At 33.7% G+C, this 19295-nt stretch overlaps 2 protein-coding genes across 2 annotated transcripts; one reads left to right on the top strand and one right to left on the bottom strand.

Annotated features, from left to right (window-relative positions):
• The first annotated feature begins 10494 nt into the window (after window positions 1-10494).
• Window positions 10495-11219, top strand: LOC137830015 (nuclear transcription factor Y subunit B-4-like). Its single transcript, XM_068637089.1, has one exon. It carries the CDS (start codon window positions 10552-10554, stop codon window positions 10987-10989), a length of 438 nt encoding a protein of 145 aa, XP_068493190.1. The 5' UTR covers window positions 10495-10551; the 3' UTR covers window positions 10990-11219.
• A 6604-nt stretch (window positions 11220-17823) lies between these two features.
• LOC137829399 (uncharacterized mitochondrial protein AtMg00310-like) lies at window positions 17824-18796 on the bottom strand. The gene is made up of 3 exons (XM_068636201.1): window positions 18740-18796; window positions 18536-18664; window positions 17824-18342 (listed from the first exon to the last, which is right to left on the bottom strand). The coding sequence occupies exons 1-3, from the start codon at window positions 18794-18796 to the stop codon at window positions 17824-17826; spliced, it is 705 nt and encodes a 234-aa protein (XP_068492302.1).
• Between the last annotated feature and the right edge of the window lie 499 nt (window positions 18797-19295).

The raw sequence follows: 19295 nt of genomic DNA, 5'->3' as shown, positions 1-19295 counted from the left end.
TAAATCTTTGGACTGAACGAGTTCAACCATATGTATTTTTACCGGTTTATTGTGAGAGTATGATCATATTTTATTTTGTACTATAATCATTTGTTTTGTACGATGACCATATTGGTTGAACCATTAATTTTAATTTACACATTGAACAGTTGAAAACACATGGTCTTATCAGATGGGAGGGGTGGGAGGAGTGGGAGGAAAGCTCTGTGTCTGAAGGTGGATTTTGAAAAAGCCTACGATTCGATCAGATGAGATTTTCTTTATGATATGCTACAAAGTATGGGGTTCCACAGTAAGTGGATTACCTGGATGAGAGGTTGTATGGAAAGTGTCACGGTATCTGTACTTGTTAATGGGAGTCCTACGGAGAATTTAAACCTTATAGAGGTTTGAGGCAAAGCGACCCTCTAGATCCTTTCCTTTTCATAGTAGCAGCAGAAGGCCTGGCAGGCCTAGTAAGGCAAACTGTTAAGGCTAGTATGTTGTCTGGCGTTAAGATTGGTAGAAAGGAGGTAGAGGTGAGCATCCTTCAATTTGCAGATGACACTGTGTTTTTCTGTGAAAACTCTTTCTCCAATGTGGTGACTCTAAAAGCTATCCTTAGAGGGTTTGAGTTAGCTTCAGGCTTGAAAATTAATTTCCATAAGTCAAAGCTAACAGGCATCAATGTCCACAGAAACTCCCTTGCTTGCTACACTAAGACCTTGAACTGTGTCCAGATGGAATACCGTTCAATTATTTAGGCCTTGAAGTGGGAGGAAACCCAAGGAAGAAAAACTTCTGGGATCCTGTGCTTAATAAGTTAAAAGCAAGGCTCAGTGTATGGAAAGGGAGATTTTTATCCATGGCATGGAGAATTTGCTTAATCAAATATGTTCTTATGTCAGTACCGCTTTACTATTTGTCCCTGTTCAGAGCGCCGGTAACGATTTGTAAAAGCATCACAAGTATTCAAAGGAGGTTCTTATGGGGTTGGGGGAAGGAAAACAAGCCAATCTCTTGGGTAAGCTAGAAAGTTGTGTGCAAATCAAGAGAGGAGGGTGGTCTGGGGTTGAAAGACATTCGAATGTTCAACTCTGCCCTTCTGGCTAAATGGAGATGGCGTTATATAACGGATGTGTAAGGGAGGTGAAAGGACTTGTTGGATGCGAAGTATGACTCAGACCTACAACATATGCAAACACCAGTGAAGCTACAATCATGGTGGTGGAGAGATATCCTTAAAGTCTGCAAGGAAGGTGAAGGAGATGGATGGTTTATAAATGGAATTGGGTGGAAAGTAGGACGCGAATATAAAGTAAAGTTTTGGGAGGATGTGTGGGTTGGAAACTTCAATCTCAAAACTCGGTTCCCCAAATTGTTTTCTTTGTCTTTAAACCAAGGGCATAAGGTGGAAGAGGTAGGTGAGTGGGAGGATTTGGAGTGGCGTTGGAGTCTAAGGTGGAGACATGCAAGATTTGAGTGGGAATCTGTGCTAGAAGCAGAGCTCGTAATACTCCTATCCACTGCCAATCTGATTAAAGATAACAACGATGTTCTTGTATGGAGGAAAGATGAGGCGGGAGGTTTTTCTGTGAACTCCGCTTATGAATTCTTAGCTAAACATGGATGGAAGAGGCCCTCAAGTTGATGTATTCAAGTATTTGTGGAAAGCTAAAGCTTTCCCCAGTGTGGTGACCACAGCATGGAGGGCTCTGGTGGATAGATTACCAACTACAAAGTGCTTAAGAAGGAGAGGGGTGATGGTAACCTCCACCTTATGTGTGTTATGTCAGGCTAAGGAAGAATCTTGTCAACATCTATTCCTTGAGTGTAAATATGTCATGAGTGTTTTGTCCATGTGCTTTAGATGGATTGGTATCTTGTTTGTCCAACATAACGATATGAAGATCCACTTTGAGAGCTTCCACCTGTTCTAGGGTAGCTATAGTCAAAATTTGGTGTGGAAAGGGGTTTGGACAACAGTAGTCAGGTCAATTTGGGACCATAGGAATTAGGTTGTTTTCAAGCAAGGAGTTGTAGATGCGGAAGAGATTTTTCAAAAAGTCCAACTCAAATCGTGGCTATGGATGAAGCATAAGTCGGTCTCTTTTCATTACTCCCTAATGGATTGGATCTTGAATCCAATGCTTTGTATCAGAAGTCACAAGTGGGTTTTGAAAGGAGTTAACTGCCTTGTAAGAGGAAGGAGGCGCCAACGGTGGTGTGTTGTGAAAGTTGCAGAACAAATGTTGTGTATGATGGTGTTGCGGTTGCAGGTTATGATCCTTATGGATGAGGGAGTGGCATAACCTGTTGGGGTAGGAAATGATGTCTGCTGGGTGGATGGTGATCCAATGACTTTTTAGTTTGTTGGATGTTCTGGTGCTGACTTAAAGTGGTAGGGTAGGTTCATTTAAAGTTTGCAGCTGATGTATGATGCTTCTGAAGGTGATGAGGTCTTGCAGAAGTTGGAGAACACGCTGGCAGAAGTAGGTTCTTCTTCTCTGATTGAAGCTGCTGGTTGCAAGGGCTTGGCTGGGCATTATAAATGCAATCATTGAGGGTGACGTTATGTAGAGTTGAGCATGTACACGAACCAGCTTCTGGTGTATGATAATGAGAGCAGTAGGCAAAAACAGGATTAACTGCTCCGTTGGGTTGGAAAGGATTTTGTGCTTCACAAAAGGTGGTTATCGTGGCAGCTGTGACAACTATTTTTCGTGGCCATTTTTTGAGACTGCTATAATAGACCAAAGCAGGGATGCTACCACATTGGTTAAGGCATGATGGATTGGTAAATGAAGACTTGGGATTAATTATTTCCACCAAGGTTATAGTTCCTTTTCTAGGTGCAATAACTTTTGTCTCTGGATGGTTGAGGTCTTTACAAGGAAGAGGTGTCAAATAGATAGGTCTCTTCTTAATCAGTAAGGTATATGAAGACTCTTAACAAGTATATGGAGTGCATGGAAATCACTGCTGTAGGTTGTTGAGGTTCAGTGATGACCACATAGCCCAAAACAGATGTTTTTGGGGCAGCATGAGCTTTATCAATCCAAGCCATTGTATCAGTCCAAGCCAATTGGGGACAATGAAATCAGAGTAGGTGACTATGAGGAGGAATGAAGGATCAAGTATAGGGAGGCTTGGAGGCTGGAGTGTTTTAAGGCATTAAGGAAACATATCTCCAAAGTTGGTGGAGGTGGTTTTTGGTGATTGTGTCCTGTATTGGATAGATTTGTGGTGTAAATGGGTGCTGGTCCTTATGTGCATGACCTATCGTGGGGTTTTTGAGGTTTTTGCAAGCTAAACGTTAGTGTCAAAGGTAGCAGGGTGTCAAGTATGTGTTTGTTTATGCGGTTGCAATTTTAGCACTTTTTGTATAAGGGTGTAGGGGCACCCCTTAAGTGTCCACATAATGATTAATTAATTCTTTGTTGATAAAAAAAATGGTCTTATCAAAACATGATTGGAATAATCTCTTATGATGCAAAATATTTTGATAATACATATTTAATGGTTGATAATAAATTAATTATAGAGTAATATGTCAAGCATCTATGTTTGAATACATTATCTCTCCTGGTTTATTGTGGGAGTAGGATCATAATTAATTTTGTACGATAACCATTAATTTTGTGCATATATGTCTCTTTCTCAGTTTAAAACTAAAGATGATATTGAAAAACAATATATAGCAATGGATGAGGAAGATGTAACATGCTCAATTTTTCAATAACAATGCAAAAAGTAACAAATATTTTGATTGAATTTCTTTATATTAATTTTTCTGTAGCAAATATTTTTATTGAATTTCTAAACAACATTGAAATTTTTTTATTCAATTTTTCATTTTTTCATTTTTTTTTGAAATATAATAACATTGATGAAAGAAGAAATATTGAGTAAATATTTTTAAAAGGACATAAGCATATTAATTTTTTTGGTTATTGTAAAATTAAATTAAAAAAATTGAACTAAGACAAAAAATTAGTGACTAAGTAAAAAAGGGAATATATATTGCATATTGTTGGGGGTAATCTGACCAACTCAAAGCATAATAAATAAGTTGAGCTAATAAAAATTTGTTTGGAAAATGTTGAATCTTATCATTTTATAATAGGATTTTTCTTTCTTCACTTCCTTACTTTCTTCTCGCACTCTTGTAAAATACAAATACCAGCATGTCTTTATCTAAATATATTTTAAATTATGTATTTTAAAATATAATTTTGAATTAGATAATAAAAAATATTTTAAATCATGTAATCTAAAACAATATTATTTAATTTTTGAAATATAATTCTAGATTAGATAATCAAAAGAATATTTTATAATATATAATTTGAAATGATATTATTTAAATTTTAATACACAATTTAGAATATATTTTGAATAGTTTTAAATTTATTAATTTAAATTATTGTAGATTACATAATTTTAAATTGATTACAAAGTATTAGAACATGTATCTTGGTCATTTCATATTATTGAAGTAGGAGAAAAAATTTGTAGGAGTGCAAAACGAAAATCTCTTGAATATTCTGTTCATAATTTTTTGTTTGAACAAAAGGCCAGACCCAAGTAAAAACTAAGAGGGAAACCTTGAATCAGCCCAATAAAACAATATTGAGAATAAAATAAATTCTAAAAGGAGAAAAAGAGCCAACTTCTATCATGATTCTCACAGCATGAAAAAAACTTATATCGTATGAAAAGTTTCCTTAAAGAAATTTCTTTTACATAATTAAATGTAAGATACGATAATACCATTTTTTTTGTTCTACTGCTGATATAAGTCAGTTTTTTAATTCATAAATACATATAATGTTAAAAAATATAATTTTGAAAAAAATTATATCAATCATTTGTATATAAATTAACTTATATGAAAATAATTTTAACTTGAAAAAAATCATTTTTCTAAAGTAATTATAAAAAAATTATCCAAACAAGCTCTTAATATATTTTAACTTTCATATAAAATATTATATCTTCTTAATATATCTTTTTATCTTTACAATTAATAACCAATTTACTCGTAATATATGGTTCAGTTAGAGAAAATGATAAATAAATATTTAATGTAATATTAATTTATAAAATAATTGAGAGCTTTTTATAATTGAGGTTATAGTCTAAGCAAAATAACATATTTCTATGTTCTTAATGAGTTTTCAAAACAATTAATCTTCTTCTTCTCTTCTTGTTTTATCGGTTTTTTTGGATCCGCTAGTTTAGACTCTATTACGAGGACTATTTATAGTGATTGGTTTTGAACTTTAACTTAATTGGACTTTTATTTTTCACACCTTACGATTGTTAAATATATTTTTGATGTTTTCAACCTATTTATTGAACTTTGATACAATATTATTTTATTTTATTATTTATTTATATTATTTTAACCTTTAACATTTTCACCTCACGACCTAGTCACTACACTCTATATCACACGAGCTTTAAAACAAAACAATTTTATGTTTATTTTAATAGGATTTGGTTTCAAAATTAAACATGCAAAAATAAAACTTGTAATTTAAAAAGAATCAAACTTACGTAACAGTATCTAAAAAATTGTGTAAATAAAAAGATCCGTGTGTAAATCCGAACTTTAATTTTCAAGAATAAAATTTTAAACATAAATTAAATAAATATATCGAAATATCAAATTTGTGATTAAGAGGAATAATATAAGAATGAAAAGAAAACTGTGAAATTAAATCTAAAGAACTAGAGATGAAACTAATTCTAAAGAACTGAATTTAGATTATCCAATAAAGACTTAAACTGTATATAAATAGTTTATTTAAGAATATGATGAAAAAAGATACAAACACGCAAATTTTTATAGAAGTTAAAGTTAAAACTCAATTTAAATACACTTTTCTTATTTAATCTTCTAAGTGTTTTCTAAAAATTAAAAGTGATGCTTCAAATAATATACAATGATATTTTAATGAATTTAAACTTAGATTAACTATAAAAACATCAGTCATCTATATCTATTTTTTCCACCTCAAATATTATAAAAACATCTTAATTGTTGACAACTTCTTATGGTTATTTATTTTATAATAAAATTACACTTACACCACTTTGTTAAAAATTATGCTATACACATCCATGAAACTGTTTTCCATTTGTAACTAACAAATCCACATTTTTTTTAAGTTTTAAGTTGTGATTATCTATACCTGTAAGGTTATTTTTATAATCGTTTTTAAGTATATATAATATTTTTTTATTCTATTCTTGTTTAATCTATTTCATTTTATTAGTACAATGAAATATTTTATATTTCATATGAATTACTTAAAAAAATAAAATTATTTTTAATTTTTTTAAATTAATGTTAAGGGACAATTTTTATGTATAAACTAACTCTCCACCCTTCCATTAATCTCTTATTTTAAAGCAACAACATAAAGAAAAAGGGAGTATACCCTCACATTCATCCGATTTCCACACCAAATCTCAAGTATCAAATATAATAACTTTCATTTTCAATTATTCTTTTCACTCTATTTCAAGCAACTCTATTTTTTTGGCAAATCATTCTTTTGTATCTACTATCAAATGAATCATAATCTTAAGTGAACATCATCACACTTTTCGATCTCAAACTCACTAATGGAAGAAAAAAAAAATTGAAGAAAAAGATAAACTCAAACCAGAAGAAAACAAAATAGGTTAATTAATCAATTCATCAATTTTTTTTACATATTATTTTTTACTTTTTAATTTTCAACTCATCCAAAATTATTTATGTATATCATTGTAAAAATTAATCAGAGGAAGAAAATTCAGATACACATACATTATTACGTATATGTTTTCGCTAGTATATATAATCCTACTTGAACTTCCACATTTTGGACAAAAAATTATTATTCTGATTATATGATCTCATCAAATTTATATCTTATTGCATTATCTATTTCATCAACTTAATTTTTATTTTATTGAAAACCATAATATCTCTATTTTGATGAATTGACTTCCAGTATCAATAGTTTTTCTTTACTGGATTAAATAAAATAGAGTATTTGAGGATGTTCCTGCTTCAGACAACACGTTAGTGATAGAATTACATCGTATATGATTCACTACATCGTACTGATTTGGAGATATCTTGACTCCCTTTAGACTTGATGTTTTTTTTTTAAAATAGCTACAACATTCACAGAGAACCACAACATACTTTTTGTGTAGCTTGTATCCATATAACTAACAAAGTTGGAACCCATGACTAAGTGAAATATCTCCTATCAAGGTAGAAAACAGAGGAACCAATATGAACAGCATGCTACAAATGGAAGTTTCTGGTGCACAAAATGGCAATTCAGTTTTAAACTATGTATTTAGTGGCTTGGAACATTATTAATTTTGGATGTTGTGCATCACTGAATCATTGTGAAAGTAAAACAACAAGCGGATAGAAACAAGCAAATTTGTTTGGGGAACTTTTTTCTCAATTCACTCAAGAATTACCCTACTTATATACTATAAATTACTGCACTTCTGATATAGTGCTACGTTCCTGTCTAAACCAAACATAGCATAAGGTGTACGAATGTTTGGAAGCATGAGAGAAAGGTAGAAATGTTAGAGATTCTGTGATGAACTACAATCCAAAACCTCAGACTTGAAAAAATCTCCTCGTAATAACAAATTTCATCCTTATATTGCCTTTCACTTCTTGTTATGCTATTCAACGTTGAATCTTTTCTCAACTATTATCATTACGCTCAAATTTATTTACTTAAATTTAAATAATTCAAAATAGATGCAAATGTAAAAAAAACTCTTCAATCTTGTGTTGAAATTAAATACGGACTTTTTTTTAACTCCACCAGATATATGGTTCAACGCACGCAAAAACCCTAAAAAAACGTCTAAACAAATACAAACTTTTAAAACATAAAAATTCAAAAAATATATAATATAAAAAATAATTTAAAAATGTGTTTTTTTATAAATGAATAATGCCATTCATTATTCAACAAACCATGCAAATATTACTTTCATATAATTGCACACAAAGTTACAATTGTCAATCAATAATCATGCCATAAAGTTGAAAAGAAGAAGCCCAACCTTATACATATGTATAGAAACATGCTTGCTGTAAACAAATTAAAACTTTTAGGAAAAAGTTCACTTTTGTTAATAATAACAAAAAAAAAAAAGATTGATCACATATAAGAAAGTGTAAGAACATAACTAAACCTGACAGCTTTAAAAATAGCGTATTCTACTATCTTACATACAGCACATTAAAAGGCTTACCTTCTACATTGACTGTTATTAAAATCTATATAAAATGTGATTTTTCATGTGGAATATATATTTCATGTATTCATATAATTGATATTGAAAGACCTTAATTACATCCAACTATGCTCTTTCTACATTGATGATCAGTATAATCTTTAACAAAATTGATGTAAAATAGTGTTATTGTAGCTGCATTCAAAAGCAAAGTTATTAAAATGATGAGATGTAAACCTTTTCATATGTTGAGAATCTAAGCATCAATTGGTTTAGTTAATATTCAAGAGGAGAGTCCTAGAATTTGATAAAGCTTAAGGAATTCGAATTTATAAAAGAAGAAATGCCATTGCCACAAAAGATTGTCAAAAACATAATTTAACATAAAGCAAAGGCTATTATAAAAGAAATTATGGTATGTAAAAACTTCTTTTTAGGTATGTTTAGGTCGGATCTGTCCCAGAACATGAAAATGCAGAAATGTGCTCCACTTATGTGAGTAGTAGGAACACTAAGATTATATTATTCTCCAATAACTAAATAAATTATGGATAAAAAATGGGTGTGTGGGGGACCAATTGTACCTTAACTCATAAACTTTGATTCTAAAAAACACAAAAAATTGAACAGTAGCACTTGTCTTTGGATGCAGAATATGTGATTTTTAGTGTGCCACTCAGCTTTATGCCCACCCAAAATAGAAAGTAAATGGCAGACTTGCATATTTTTAAGCAGATTTCCCCAGGAAAACTGCAATCACATATGCCATTTAATTCATGCATTAGCATTAAAAATTGTCATGGAATTTTGTCATCTTTTTCTCGTATCTTCTCCTGCCATCTTTTAGCCAAATTGTATTGCAAAAGATTCTTAAAACAAATAATTTGAGCTCATTTTTCATTTCTATCGACTTCAATACTATTATTCTCTAAGTCTATTTTTTCCCTATGTTATATATATAACAAGAATTAATAGTTTTCATTTTAAATACATATGTATTGTTGAATATATATATATATATATATATATATATATATATATATATATATATATATATATATATACACGAATGACTGATATTAAAAATTAATTATTTGTTAGATTATTACTTAAAAATGTGTATTTATCATTTACATCTACCATTAAAAAAAAATTTAATGATATATATTGATTACTATAAACAGAGGTATACCTAATCTAATACATATTCTAATAAAACACAAGTTGTAAATGATGATGTCTCCATTTAATTATTTGAAGAATATGTTGTGTACTTGGATAATAATTTTAGAGACTTGTTTATTTAAAAACTGCTATCATATTATGATTCAGCCATAATTATATTATTAATTTATATTTTAGATAATACATTATTTTTAAAAAAATAAAATTATATGATAATAATTTAGGTAAGAAAAACATTTCAACTAGCTTTAAATTTCTTTGTTATTAGCTAAAAAGTAGTTCGACTATATCACTAGTATTTAGTTTTAAGTAATATTTTAACTTTTCTTACTATTTAAGTTATATTTTTATCCTTAAAATATTAATTAAATTTATTATAATTTTTTTTTACATAAATTAGGATTCTATTATTTCTTTTTACAAGTTATTATATTTTATTTAAATTTGACTGGAATATCTTAAGAATATATAATTAATGCACAAAATTAAAATTAAAAAGTGTAATTAAAATATTTTATATTTAAAAATTACAAAATGTAAAATTAACTAAAATAAAATAAAACTTGAATTATCTTTTTTCCATAAAGTTAAGTTAAATTTATATAAAAATTTAATATAAACATATTTATTTGTGTAATTTTATACTTATTAATTAATTAGTATAATTTTATTTATCACTTAAAATTCAATAAGTTTTTAGATAACTTTAAATTATTAGTTAATTTTTTCATGTAATTCTTAAGCTCAACTTTTCTAGTAACTTTTTGTTAAACATAACCTAAAGACAAATTTTATTGTGAAATCGAAAAACTAATCAGTACTTGAGTAAAATTTATTCATCTCTTATTTATTAAGATGTGGTTTTTCCTCTCTAACATGATACATTGGCATATTTTTATGAAAAGACCTAATTAAATCCGTTAATATGTTGCGTTACAATAAACATACCAGCATTTTCACATGTGACATTTGTATCGTGTTTCACAAATTGGCTTCAGTTACACAAAAACATGTATAAATTTAAACAGATAATCTATTTAAAACATTGAAAGTTTTGTTCATACATAGATCAAAATCTAAGGTGTGCACAGTATCCATCTGATCTTAGAAATGGATCAGGAGGAGCAGGATAAAGCGTTGCCCATTGCAAATGTGGGTAGAATCATGAAGCAAATTCTTCCTCCTAGTGCAAAGATCTCCAAGGAAGGGAAACAACTAATGCAAGAGTGTGTGACAGAGTTCATAAGTTTTGTGACTGGTGAGGCATCTGACAAGTGTCACAAGGAGAATCGCAAGACCGTTAATGGGGATGACATCTGTTGGGCTCTAAGTTCCTTAGGGTTTGACAACTATGCTGAGACCATAGCAAGGTACTTACATAAATACAGGCAAGCTGAAAGGGAGAAAATGAATCACAACAAAAAATATGAAGGATCAGCAACACAAACTCTCAACCAACCTCAACTTATCCTTCCTCCTCCACCACCATCACTCTCTAGGGTTACTGGCAAAGTTCAAAACCCTCCCACTACAGATCAATCTGGATGAATACATGGTTTCTGTGTTTTTCTGAAGATCGAGCAAGGATCACAAGAACAACCCTTCTAATTTTGTTGAATTTTGTGAGGTAATTTTGCAACTGCACATCTGCTCAAATAAGAGGACTTCCCCTTCTACCTTCTTTAAATAGTGTATCACTACTGTTGAGCTTCTGTAATGTTGTATATTAATTATATGGGTATTGATTAAGAATAGTAGCGCTAAATTTTCTACTATAATCATTCATAAAAGTGATCTGATTTAGCATGTGTGTTGAAGATAAAACTGGGCAAGGCCGGTTTGCAGAAGGTATTTACTTCCAAATGAAATCTTGGGCTAATTATTATTTGCCATCAGGTTACTGTGAACACCAGATTCCTTCTATTCAATATCATATTCAAGACTTAAGGGGAATGTTTTGTTAAATATAGGGTTGATGAATTTAGTTTCTAGCTAGATTCAGCTTATATTATTACTATCTATTATTAGTTAATTACCAGTTAGCATTTTCATTCATTTTTAAAATGTATGTTTTACAAGTGATCTTATATGTACACAAAGGATTATTAGTAGCTGAGTTTCTGACAAACCAATAATAGAAACTAGTAATGGTAATGGTAACTAACATCTAACATATATTCTACAAAATTTGCTAGGTTTTGAAATGGATGAAACTCTTCTCATCTTTTTTATCATTTCTTGCATTTTTGCACTTTGAAACTTCCCTTTCTAGTTAATGAATTAATTGATCTCCGTGATACTTCAATGCATATCATTTGCTCCAGAACTAATTACAACCTTCCTGGTGATTGATGTTAATTTCTTTAGAACATTGTTTATGCAGAACATATTTAGTAGTTCAGTTCTGAGGCTTTGAGTAACCTTAGCAAAATCCCAACATTTCATTTCTATACGTCTATCATATGAAGCGAATGAACGAAGTTTATCAGTTCAAATAGATATATGCTTGGTGATTGATCCCCAACTTCTTCTCAACTGATATTATATATCATGATCAATTGTTAAATAGACTTTATAGTCTTGCCACAATAAGGATTTAACTGCAGAAGAAGCACAACTTTGTAACCCAAATGCAAGTAAAACTTAGCCAGTAACAGTAAAAAGGCTATATATAAAATAATCCAAGACATACATGTACTAGGTTTTGATTTTCTAACCCTAGAACCGGGACCACTATCTCGTTGCTTTACATGTGCATAATTAACCGTGAAAATCGAATCATATCTCAGGCATGCCTGCATTCTACTATATTTCAAATTAACTGTTAGGACATTGTCCCATTAAAGTTGACAGCAAATTCCTTCTCAATTTTAACTTCTGTCAGAATTAGGGTTTCATCGATGGCCTGAGATTTTCACACAAGCGCTTGGGACCACTTCAACTACTTTACCTTATTGAACTGAACTCTCTCTCTCGCTCTAAATAAACTTCACTGAGAAACATGTTTCCCGTCTGAGAAAGGCAGAGCGAACAATGGTGTTAACCTTTTACATTTGAGATTTTATATTAAAGGATAAAAACCGTAAAACCAAAGAGATTATAGAGCAATTTAGAATTAATATTGTGCAGCTTCAGAAACCGCAAAACTTTTTGGACTATCCATACCAATGCAATGATGTAGTTGACCATTTTACTTTGAAAACAGTAAATCACCACTAAGACTACGTGTACATACCACCAGTACTGCAACACTAAGATATGGCTTGATTTCTTGATAGAATAACTGCAAACATTAAAATTTGTAACCGGTGAATGATGGGATGATTTGCACAATTGAACACTTTGAAATGAACAGTGTTCCCATGGGCTCCGACCACGAAATTGCGGCATCGAGATCCATAACCTTGCGCTATAGCATTCCTTTTGAGGGAGTGGGTACTGACACTTATCAACCATTATGGCAAACAGCGTCAGATGTGCCTTTTTTTCAGGATCATGGGGGTTCTAGTCCATATAAGTTGCAGAACCTCAACAGCACAAAATCCTAACCTTAAATTACATATGTTCTTGCATAGACAAAATGGATTTGGATAGTAATTAGAATTGGTTGTACAATTGCTGATATCTCGGTCGTTCAATCGCTTCTCCACTTCTTACTTCAAGTCTCTTTCTTTAATTGCTGAATATCAGATATTCAGTTCGGGTTGATTTGAAAAAGTACTCCGACGAAGTAAGTAATCAATATACAGGAGTGTATATTAAAAATCGAAGTGTTGCTCGAATTTGGTGGGAGGTGTCCCTATTCTCAAAGAGTCCGTGTAATTGTCTTAACTACTATTTATAATAACTACTTTAAATATATTCTAACTCGATTGGTAATCAAGATCGAGTGACATGACTTGTCTGACTGATTAATACAATATATAAATATAATAACTATATACCGATTTAATGGTTGTGAAGCTCATTTTCAAAATATTAATATTCCATGTAATTTAATGAATGGCTGTGGCCATGGTACCATTCCATGAAGGAACTCTGAAAATTATACTGTTAAAAGGCTTTAACATGATTGGAAATATATGAATCTGAGTTACGAATTCTTATGGTTACTTCACCAAAATTTCAAGCTGAAAGCTTCTCTAATGTTCGATTTATGCTTTAAGAAGGGATCAATGTCAGTACATTCATCCCCGTTCGTTGTTTAATTCGTAGAATAGCCAGCTAGAATCCCACGCGAAACAGAAATTCATCAACATTTTTCAACCCTTCTTTTTGGAAATGTAAACAGCACTATTTTGTATTTTCATATTTAACAAATTTCTTTTTGCTGAAAAAAATGTTCAAAAGTTCAGTACCATATGTTGAATTATACTTATAATTTTGCACAAAGATATGAATTTAGTTAATAAGTTGGTTATAACTTTAAATAGCAAGTTTTAGTCAAACTGGTGAGATCTAAAAAAAATAAGTTCTAATTATATCGTAAGCTCTGATGAATAGTGATGTAAAGACATTGTTCTTTTGTTTTTATTTTGAATCATATGACAAAAGCAGTATCTTTCAGTTGCTATCTTGACATTAACTTTTGCCAGTGTTTGAGGCTTAACATGCATGTAACCTTCCTCGCAAACAGAAAAATAAATCTTGAAACCAATCAAAGTTGTGTTGCTCACAAAACCTGAAGGTTCAATCAGATTAAAATAAAAAGGAAGAAAATCATTTCCAACAGAAAGTTAAATACAAATATTGCAGAAAGATAGATGAAAATCTTATCAAGATATAGAACTCGAATTATATCACCAAATGTTAGTTCAAATATAATTTCATCATTTAATATATCCTCAAAAACAGCAAGTTGAATTGCATTAATCCTGACAAACAACTCAAGCGGAGACCACCATAATTAGAAACATAGGGTTTAACGATCGAAAAAGGGGGTAGCAGAAAATCAATGATATAAACACAGAAAATAAGAGGCAAATACGATTCAGAAGTGCTTATCTCTTCAGCAGCTATTGATGTCAAATCTCCATATAGGTGTATTGATCCAAAGAGTGCTTGAAATCAATAAAAAAGAAAAGGTGTCGATGGTCAGAACGAACAACTAGGTTGTGACATATATCTTGTTGAAGGGAATGGTTTTTCTGTCCAAAGTTGTCATCTCAAGTCTGGAAATGAGCTTGAGAGGCTCAGGTTTGCCATAGTTTAGAGTAGGTTTGGTGGTTTAGGTGATGTAATTATAGCTACATGAATAGAAGCTTGAGGTTTAAGATGAAAAGATTAGGTAATAGCCGTACTTTTTGCATGTTGTTTTTCTATGCCTGTTATGCTAATTATGCAGGGTCACCTCATAGGATGAGCGTATGGTGTGCTTATTACTAATCTTGCTTTCTTGGTTGGAAGGGTGGTTTTTTTGGCTGTTTTGATTTTGGCCCAATTCTTAGCATATGAGAGGTTTTTTTTGATAAATTTGTTTTATAATACCATGGACCAGGTACAAAGGGATGGTGTTGGTTGAGATGGTTTTTTCCGCATTGATGATGCATGTAGGTAGAGTTATGCAGGTTTTTTGGGGAGCCATCATTTCTTCTCCTTTGCTTTGCAAGTGTAGGCTTGTAAACATTTGGAGGTGTGTATATTTTTATGATTGTTTGTTTAGTTTTAATGTCTTGAATGAAGGTATTGTAGAATATGGGTTTTGCTAGGTAACTTGGAAACTGTGTTCTTTCATGTGGTTTAATAGATATTTGGGGATTTTTGTGAGGAAAGGAGGTAATACTGGATATTTTGTACAAGAGTTAGAAATATTTCTGAAGTATACACTTTTTTTATTTTATTTTACTAATTTTAGTAATCATGATTTCTGTTTGGTGCTTTTTCTCAGCAAATCTTCATGCGACCGGTTTTTGTTCCGTCCGGTTGACCGGGACGTCTTCGTGCGTGACCTCGACCGTCAGCTAGAGACTCCTTCCCACTGGTTATCTGTGGATTCCTGCAAAAAAGAGGACAAAGAGGCGCCCTAGCGGCCGTTTGCACTCCGACGCTCAAGTCAGCCAGCAAGAAACACCAAAACTGTCCACCTACGTCTCTGAGCACCGCGTATGGCACTCTGAAGGTGGTAAAAAGAACTGTGTATATGTGTGTGTGTTGTCTCCTTCAGGCAAAAAATATTCTCCAGTCACTTGTACGTAACCTTCAAGCACGAGCAAGCAACTAGAGAGTTCTCTGGTAAATTTGCCGAAAGTTCCAACCTCGTTTCCAACATTCCCCGCGCTATTTAAACCTCCCAAGCATTTAAAGCGCCTTAAAGCGCTTTTAATCACAAACGTAACGCACTCATTAAAGCGTTTAATTAGAAAACGTAGCGCATTTAAGACGTTGAAACGCTTGGGAGCCATCATAGTACCTGAACGCTCGAAACAGAAACTGTGTTGAATGACTTTAATTACCTGGCACCTGACTAGAGGGTGTTTCTATTCTGATATGGCTGTCGTACACGTGGAGGGCCTCACGACGCCATGACCCCATCTGGGGGCGTTTCTGCCCATCTGGGGACGTTTCTACATGTGAGTCCTCCTGCTTGGGAGTGCTACTGCGCTAGGGGTGACTTTTTGGGTGCCAACTCATGCCCCCAATTATCTAGTCACTTTACTTTGAGGGCGTATCTGCCTTCCTCTTGTACCCTGCACCCGGCTGCCCTGGGCGTGACCTTCCTCTTGAGTCGTATCTGTCCCACGGGCGTCTCTGGGGCGGCAGGAGTACTTCACGAATCAGGCTGCCCTACACTGGTACTATTACTATGGCCTTGAAGTCACCTTTTCCTTCTCTTTATCACTGCCCCGTGCTATCGGGACCTGAGGCCTTCCCACGGTGTCGCTCCCTCCATGGTCTTTCCTACCCATGGGTATCGGAGAATCACATCGTGATTGCCTTGTTTCAGCACTGTTTGATCAGGCGACGCCCTGGTGGGGCGACGTCTTCACCTAGGCGACGCCTTGCCTTGGCGACGCTTCCTCTTGGCGTCTCTCCACCTAGGCGACGCCTTGCGTTGACTTTGACTCTTCAGCTGTTGACTTTGACCTTGACTTAGTCAACACCCGGATACGGAACGGTACAGTTTTCATCAAATTTCATGCTGAATTCCCTTCCGCTCTTTTCCAATCATCGGATTCTAATCTCACAAATATTTGGTGAAGAAATTTCGCAAAGGATATTTGAGCACTGAAACTGTGCAATCGATCAAAAAAGATTAAATAAGATGAAAAATGAAATCTAGTTAAGCTCTTCCTAGGATACTATCCAGCTCAAGTTAAAGATTACTTTGAGGAAGATAATATTAAATGTGATGAAAGGAGAAGATGATAATTATTAATAAATTTCAAACTTAAAACACCCAAATATAAATATAAATATATATATATATATAATAAGGTGGTTTAAGTCAAATTATGTTATTATGAGAACCAAATATATATGAATAATTGTTTATTTAACGGAGGAATTAATTTTATTTTATTTTATCAGCAATAAAAAATAAATAAATGGGAACCACTTCAGAGGTGGTCTAACCCTTATACATAAATAGCTAGCGCCTTACCAACCTCCAACCAAGGAACACCTTCTAGCTTAAATAAGGAACAACCAGAGCTACTCAAAAAAGCATTAAACAACCAGCCTCATACAATCCACTGGGTTCAAAACCCAGTTGGGGTACGTAAAGGAATTACAACAGGACTTTGCAAAAATCCAAGACCAAACATTTACCTGTACCAGTGCAAATACCTCAAGCGCATCTACCACGCCCCTGTCGAAGGTCACCGAGTTCCTATGTCTCCAAATACCACTCACAACACCAACCCAAATCGCCCCCCAAACGTCATTAACCACATCAGAAGCCGTACACAACCTGAATTGTTAGAAGTTTACCAAAGGGTCCTTGTGAATAACAAACGACACTCCAAGCCACTCAAAACAAAGACACCACACCCGCCAGGTAAACTCGCAGACGGAAAACAGATGACAGGACAACTCTTCCACCTTCCCACACAAACCACACACCAGATTCTCTACCACCACCCCTCGCTTTTCCAAATTTACCCTAGTAGCAATCTTATTCTCCATCACCCTTCAAGCAGTGACCAAAGCGGAATGCAAAGCTTTGCACCTCCACAACTTACTGTAAACTGGAGAAACCTCCCCAACTCTATCCTTCCTAACCTGAAAATAGGCTGAGTTAACCGTAAAAGTATGAAACCCTCCTGCCTTCCAAATCCAGCAATCTGCCTTCCCTGATTCCAACTTCGCCCCTTGTAGTAACTGAAAGAACTGCTCCACCAGAGGTTTCTCCCATTCAAAAAAGGGTCTACGCCATTCAAAGTGTCACACCCAAACACCATCAATCCAATTCCCTAGTTCAGCCACTTTTGCACCTTTTGTCACACTAAGAGAGAAAATTCTCGGGAAAACACTCTTCAACGCTCCACAACTCAACCAATTGTCCTCCCAAAAAAGGATAGCCCTCCCCTCACCAACTTCCCACTCAAACCCATCTTCAAAACTTCTTCCCCAACCCTCTGAAGCCCACACCTCCTTCAAATCTTTCCACCAAAGAGAGCCCCTACCAACTTTACCTTCCTCTCTCAAGCTTCTCCACCCACCGTACTTAGAAACGAGGATCTCTTTCCACAAACCACCCTTATCCGTACCCAACCTCCAGATCCACTTACCTAGTAGAGCCAAATTAAACAACCTTAGGTCAATAATATCTAGACCCCCATAGTTACGAGGCTCACAAACCTTTTTCCAAGAGGCCCAAGCGATCTTCCTACCATCTGAACCCCATCCCCAAAGGAAATTCCTTTGTATTCGAACTAACTTCTCTGCCACCACAGAAGGTAACTTAAACAATGACATAAAAAATAACGGGATTGAGGAGAGAACTGATTTTAACAAGCAAATCCTCCCAGCCAACGACAAACACCTGTCTCTCCATCTTGACAATTTACCCTGAACTCTCTCAATCACCCTGCTCCAAAACGCACCGTTTGTGACACCCTCCTATCGGCAACCCTAAATAAACAAAAGGAGTTACCATCACTTTACAATTTAGAATAGCCGCAAAACACTGAAGCAAGCTTTGATCCAACCCCAACCCATCAATAGTACTCTTCACAAAATTGACCTTAAGCCCAGAAGCAAGCTCAAAGCAGAGTAAGATCGCCTTCAAATTGAAGACACTTTTTGTATTAGCTTTACAAAAGAATAAAGTGTCGTCAGCGTATTGTAACATATTTACCTTCACTTTATCCCTTCCAACCTCCAGACTGTCAAACAAACTCTTGTCTTCTGCCATCCTGGAAACCCAGTCAACCCTTCCGCAACTATCAGGAAAAGAAACGGTGCTAACGGATCACCTTGACGAAGTCCCTTCCCAGGAGTAAATTCCCTAGTTGGACTACCGTTCACAAGCACCGAGACTGAAGCAGATTCTAAACACCCCTTAATCCACCAAATCCATTGAGCGCAAAAACCCAACCTCTCTAGCATATAATAGAGAAAATCCCAACTTACCGAGTCATATGCCTTCTCATAGTCAACTTTAAAGAAAACACAACCCTTCCTTTTCCTTTTATATTCTTCCAAAACCTTATTCGCCACTAACACACTGTCTAACAAACCCCTACCTTCCAGGAAAGTCGACTGTCTAATATCAATGACTTTACTAATCACCTTTTTCAAACGTAGGGACAACGCTTTAGAGATAATCTTATATAGGCACCCGACCAATGAAATAGGTCTAAATTCGCTAAGTTGCTGAAGGTTTTCTACTTTTGGAACAAGACATAGGAATG

The sequence above is a fragment of the Phaseolus vulgaris genome, chromosome 7, assembly GCF_000499845.2.
Source record: "Phaseolus vulgaris cultivar G19833 chromosome 7, P. vulgaris v2.0, whole genome shotgun sequence".
NCBI classification, from domain to species: Eukaryota; Viridiplantae; Streptophyta; class Magnoliopsida; order Fabales; family Fabaceae; genus Phaseolus; species Phaseolus vulgaris.
Note: the sequence above shows the minus strand (reverse complement) of the source record. Positions and strands in the feature narration are given on the sequence as shown.

Coding starts and splice junctions, on each gene's coding strand:
- LOC137829399 (XM_068636201.1), bottom strand. CDS start 18,796: ATGGCAGAAGACAAGAGTTTGTTTGACAGTCTGGAGGTTGGAAGGGAT. Junction 18,665..18,739: donor TTGGAAGGGATAAAGTGAAG/GTAAATATGTTA, acceptor TTCAATTTGAAG/GCGATCTTACTCTGCTTTGA. Junction 18,343..18,535: donor TTCTAAATTGTAAAGTGATG/GTAACTCCTTTT, acceptor TCATTGTTTAAG/TTACCTTCTGTGGTGGCAGA.
- LOC137830015 (XM_068637089.1), top strand. CDS start 10,552: ATGGATCAGGAGGAGCAGGATAAAGCGTTGCCCATTGCAAATGTGGGT.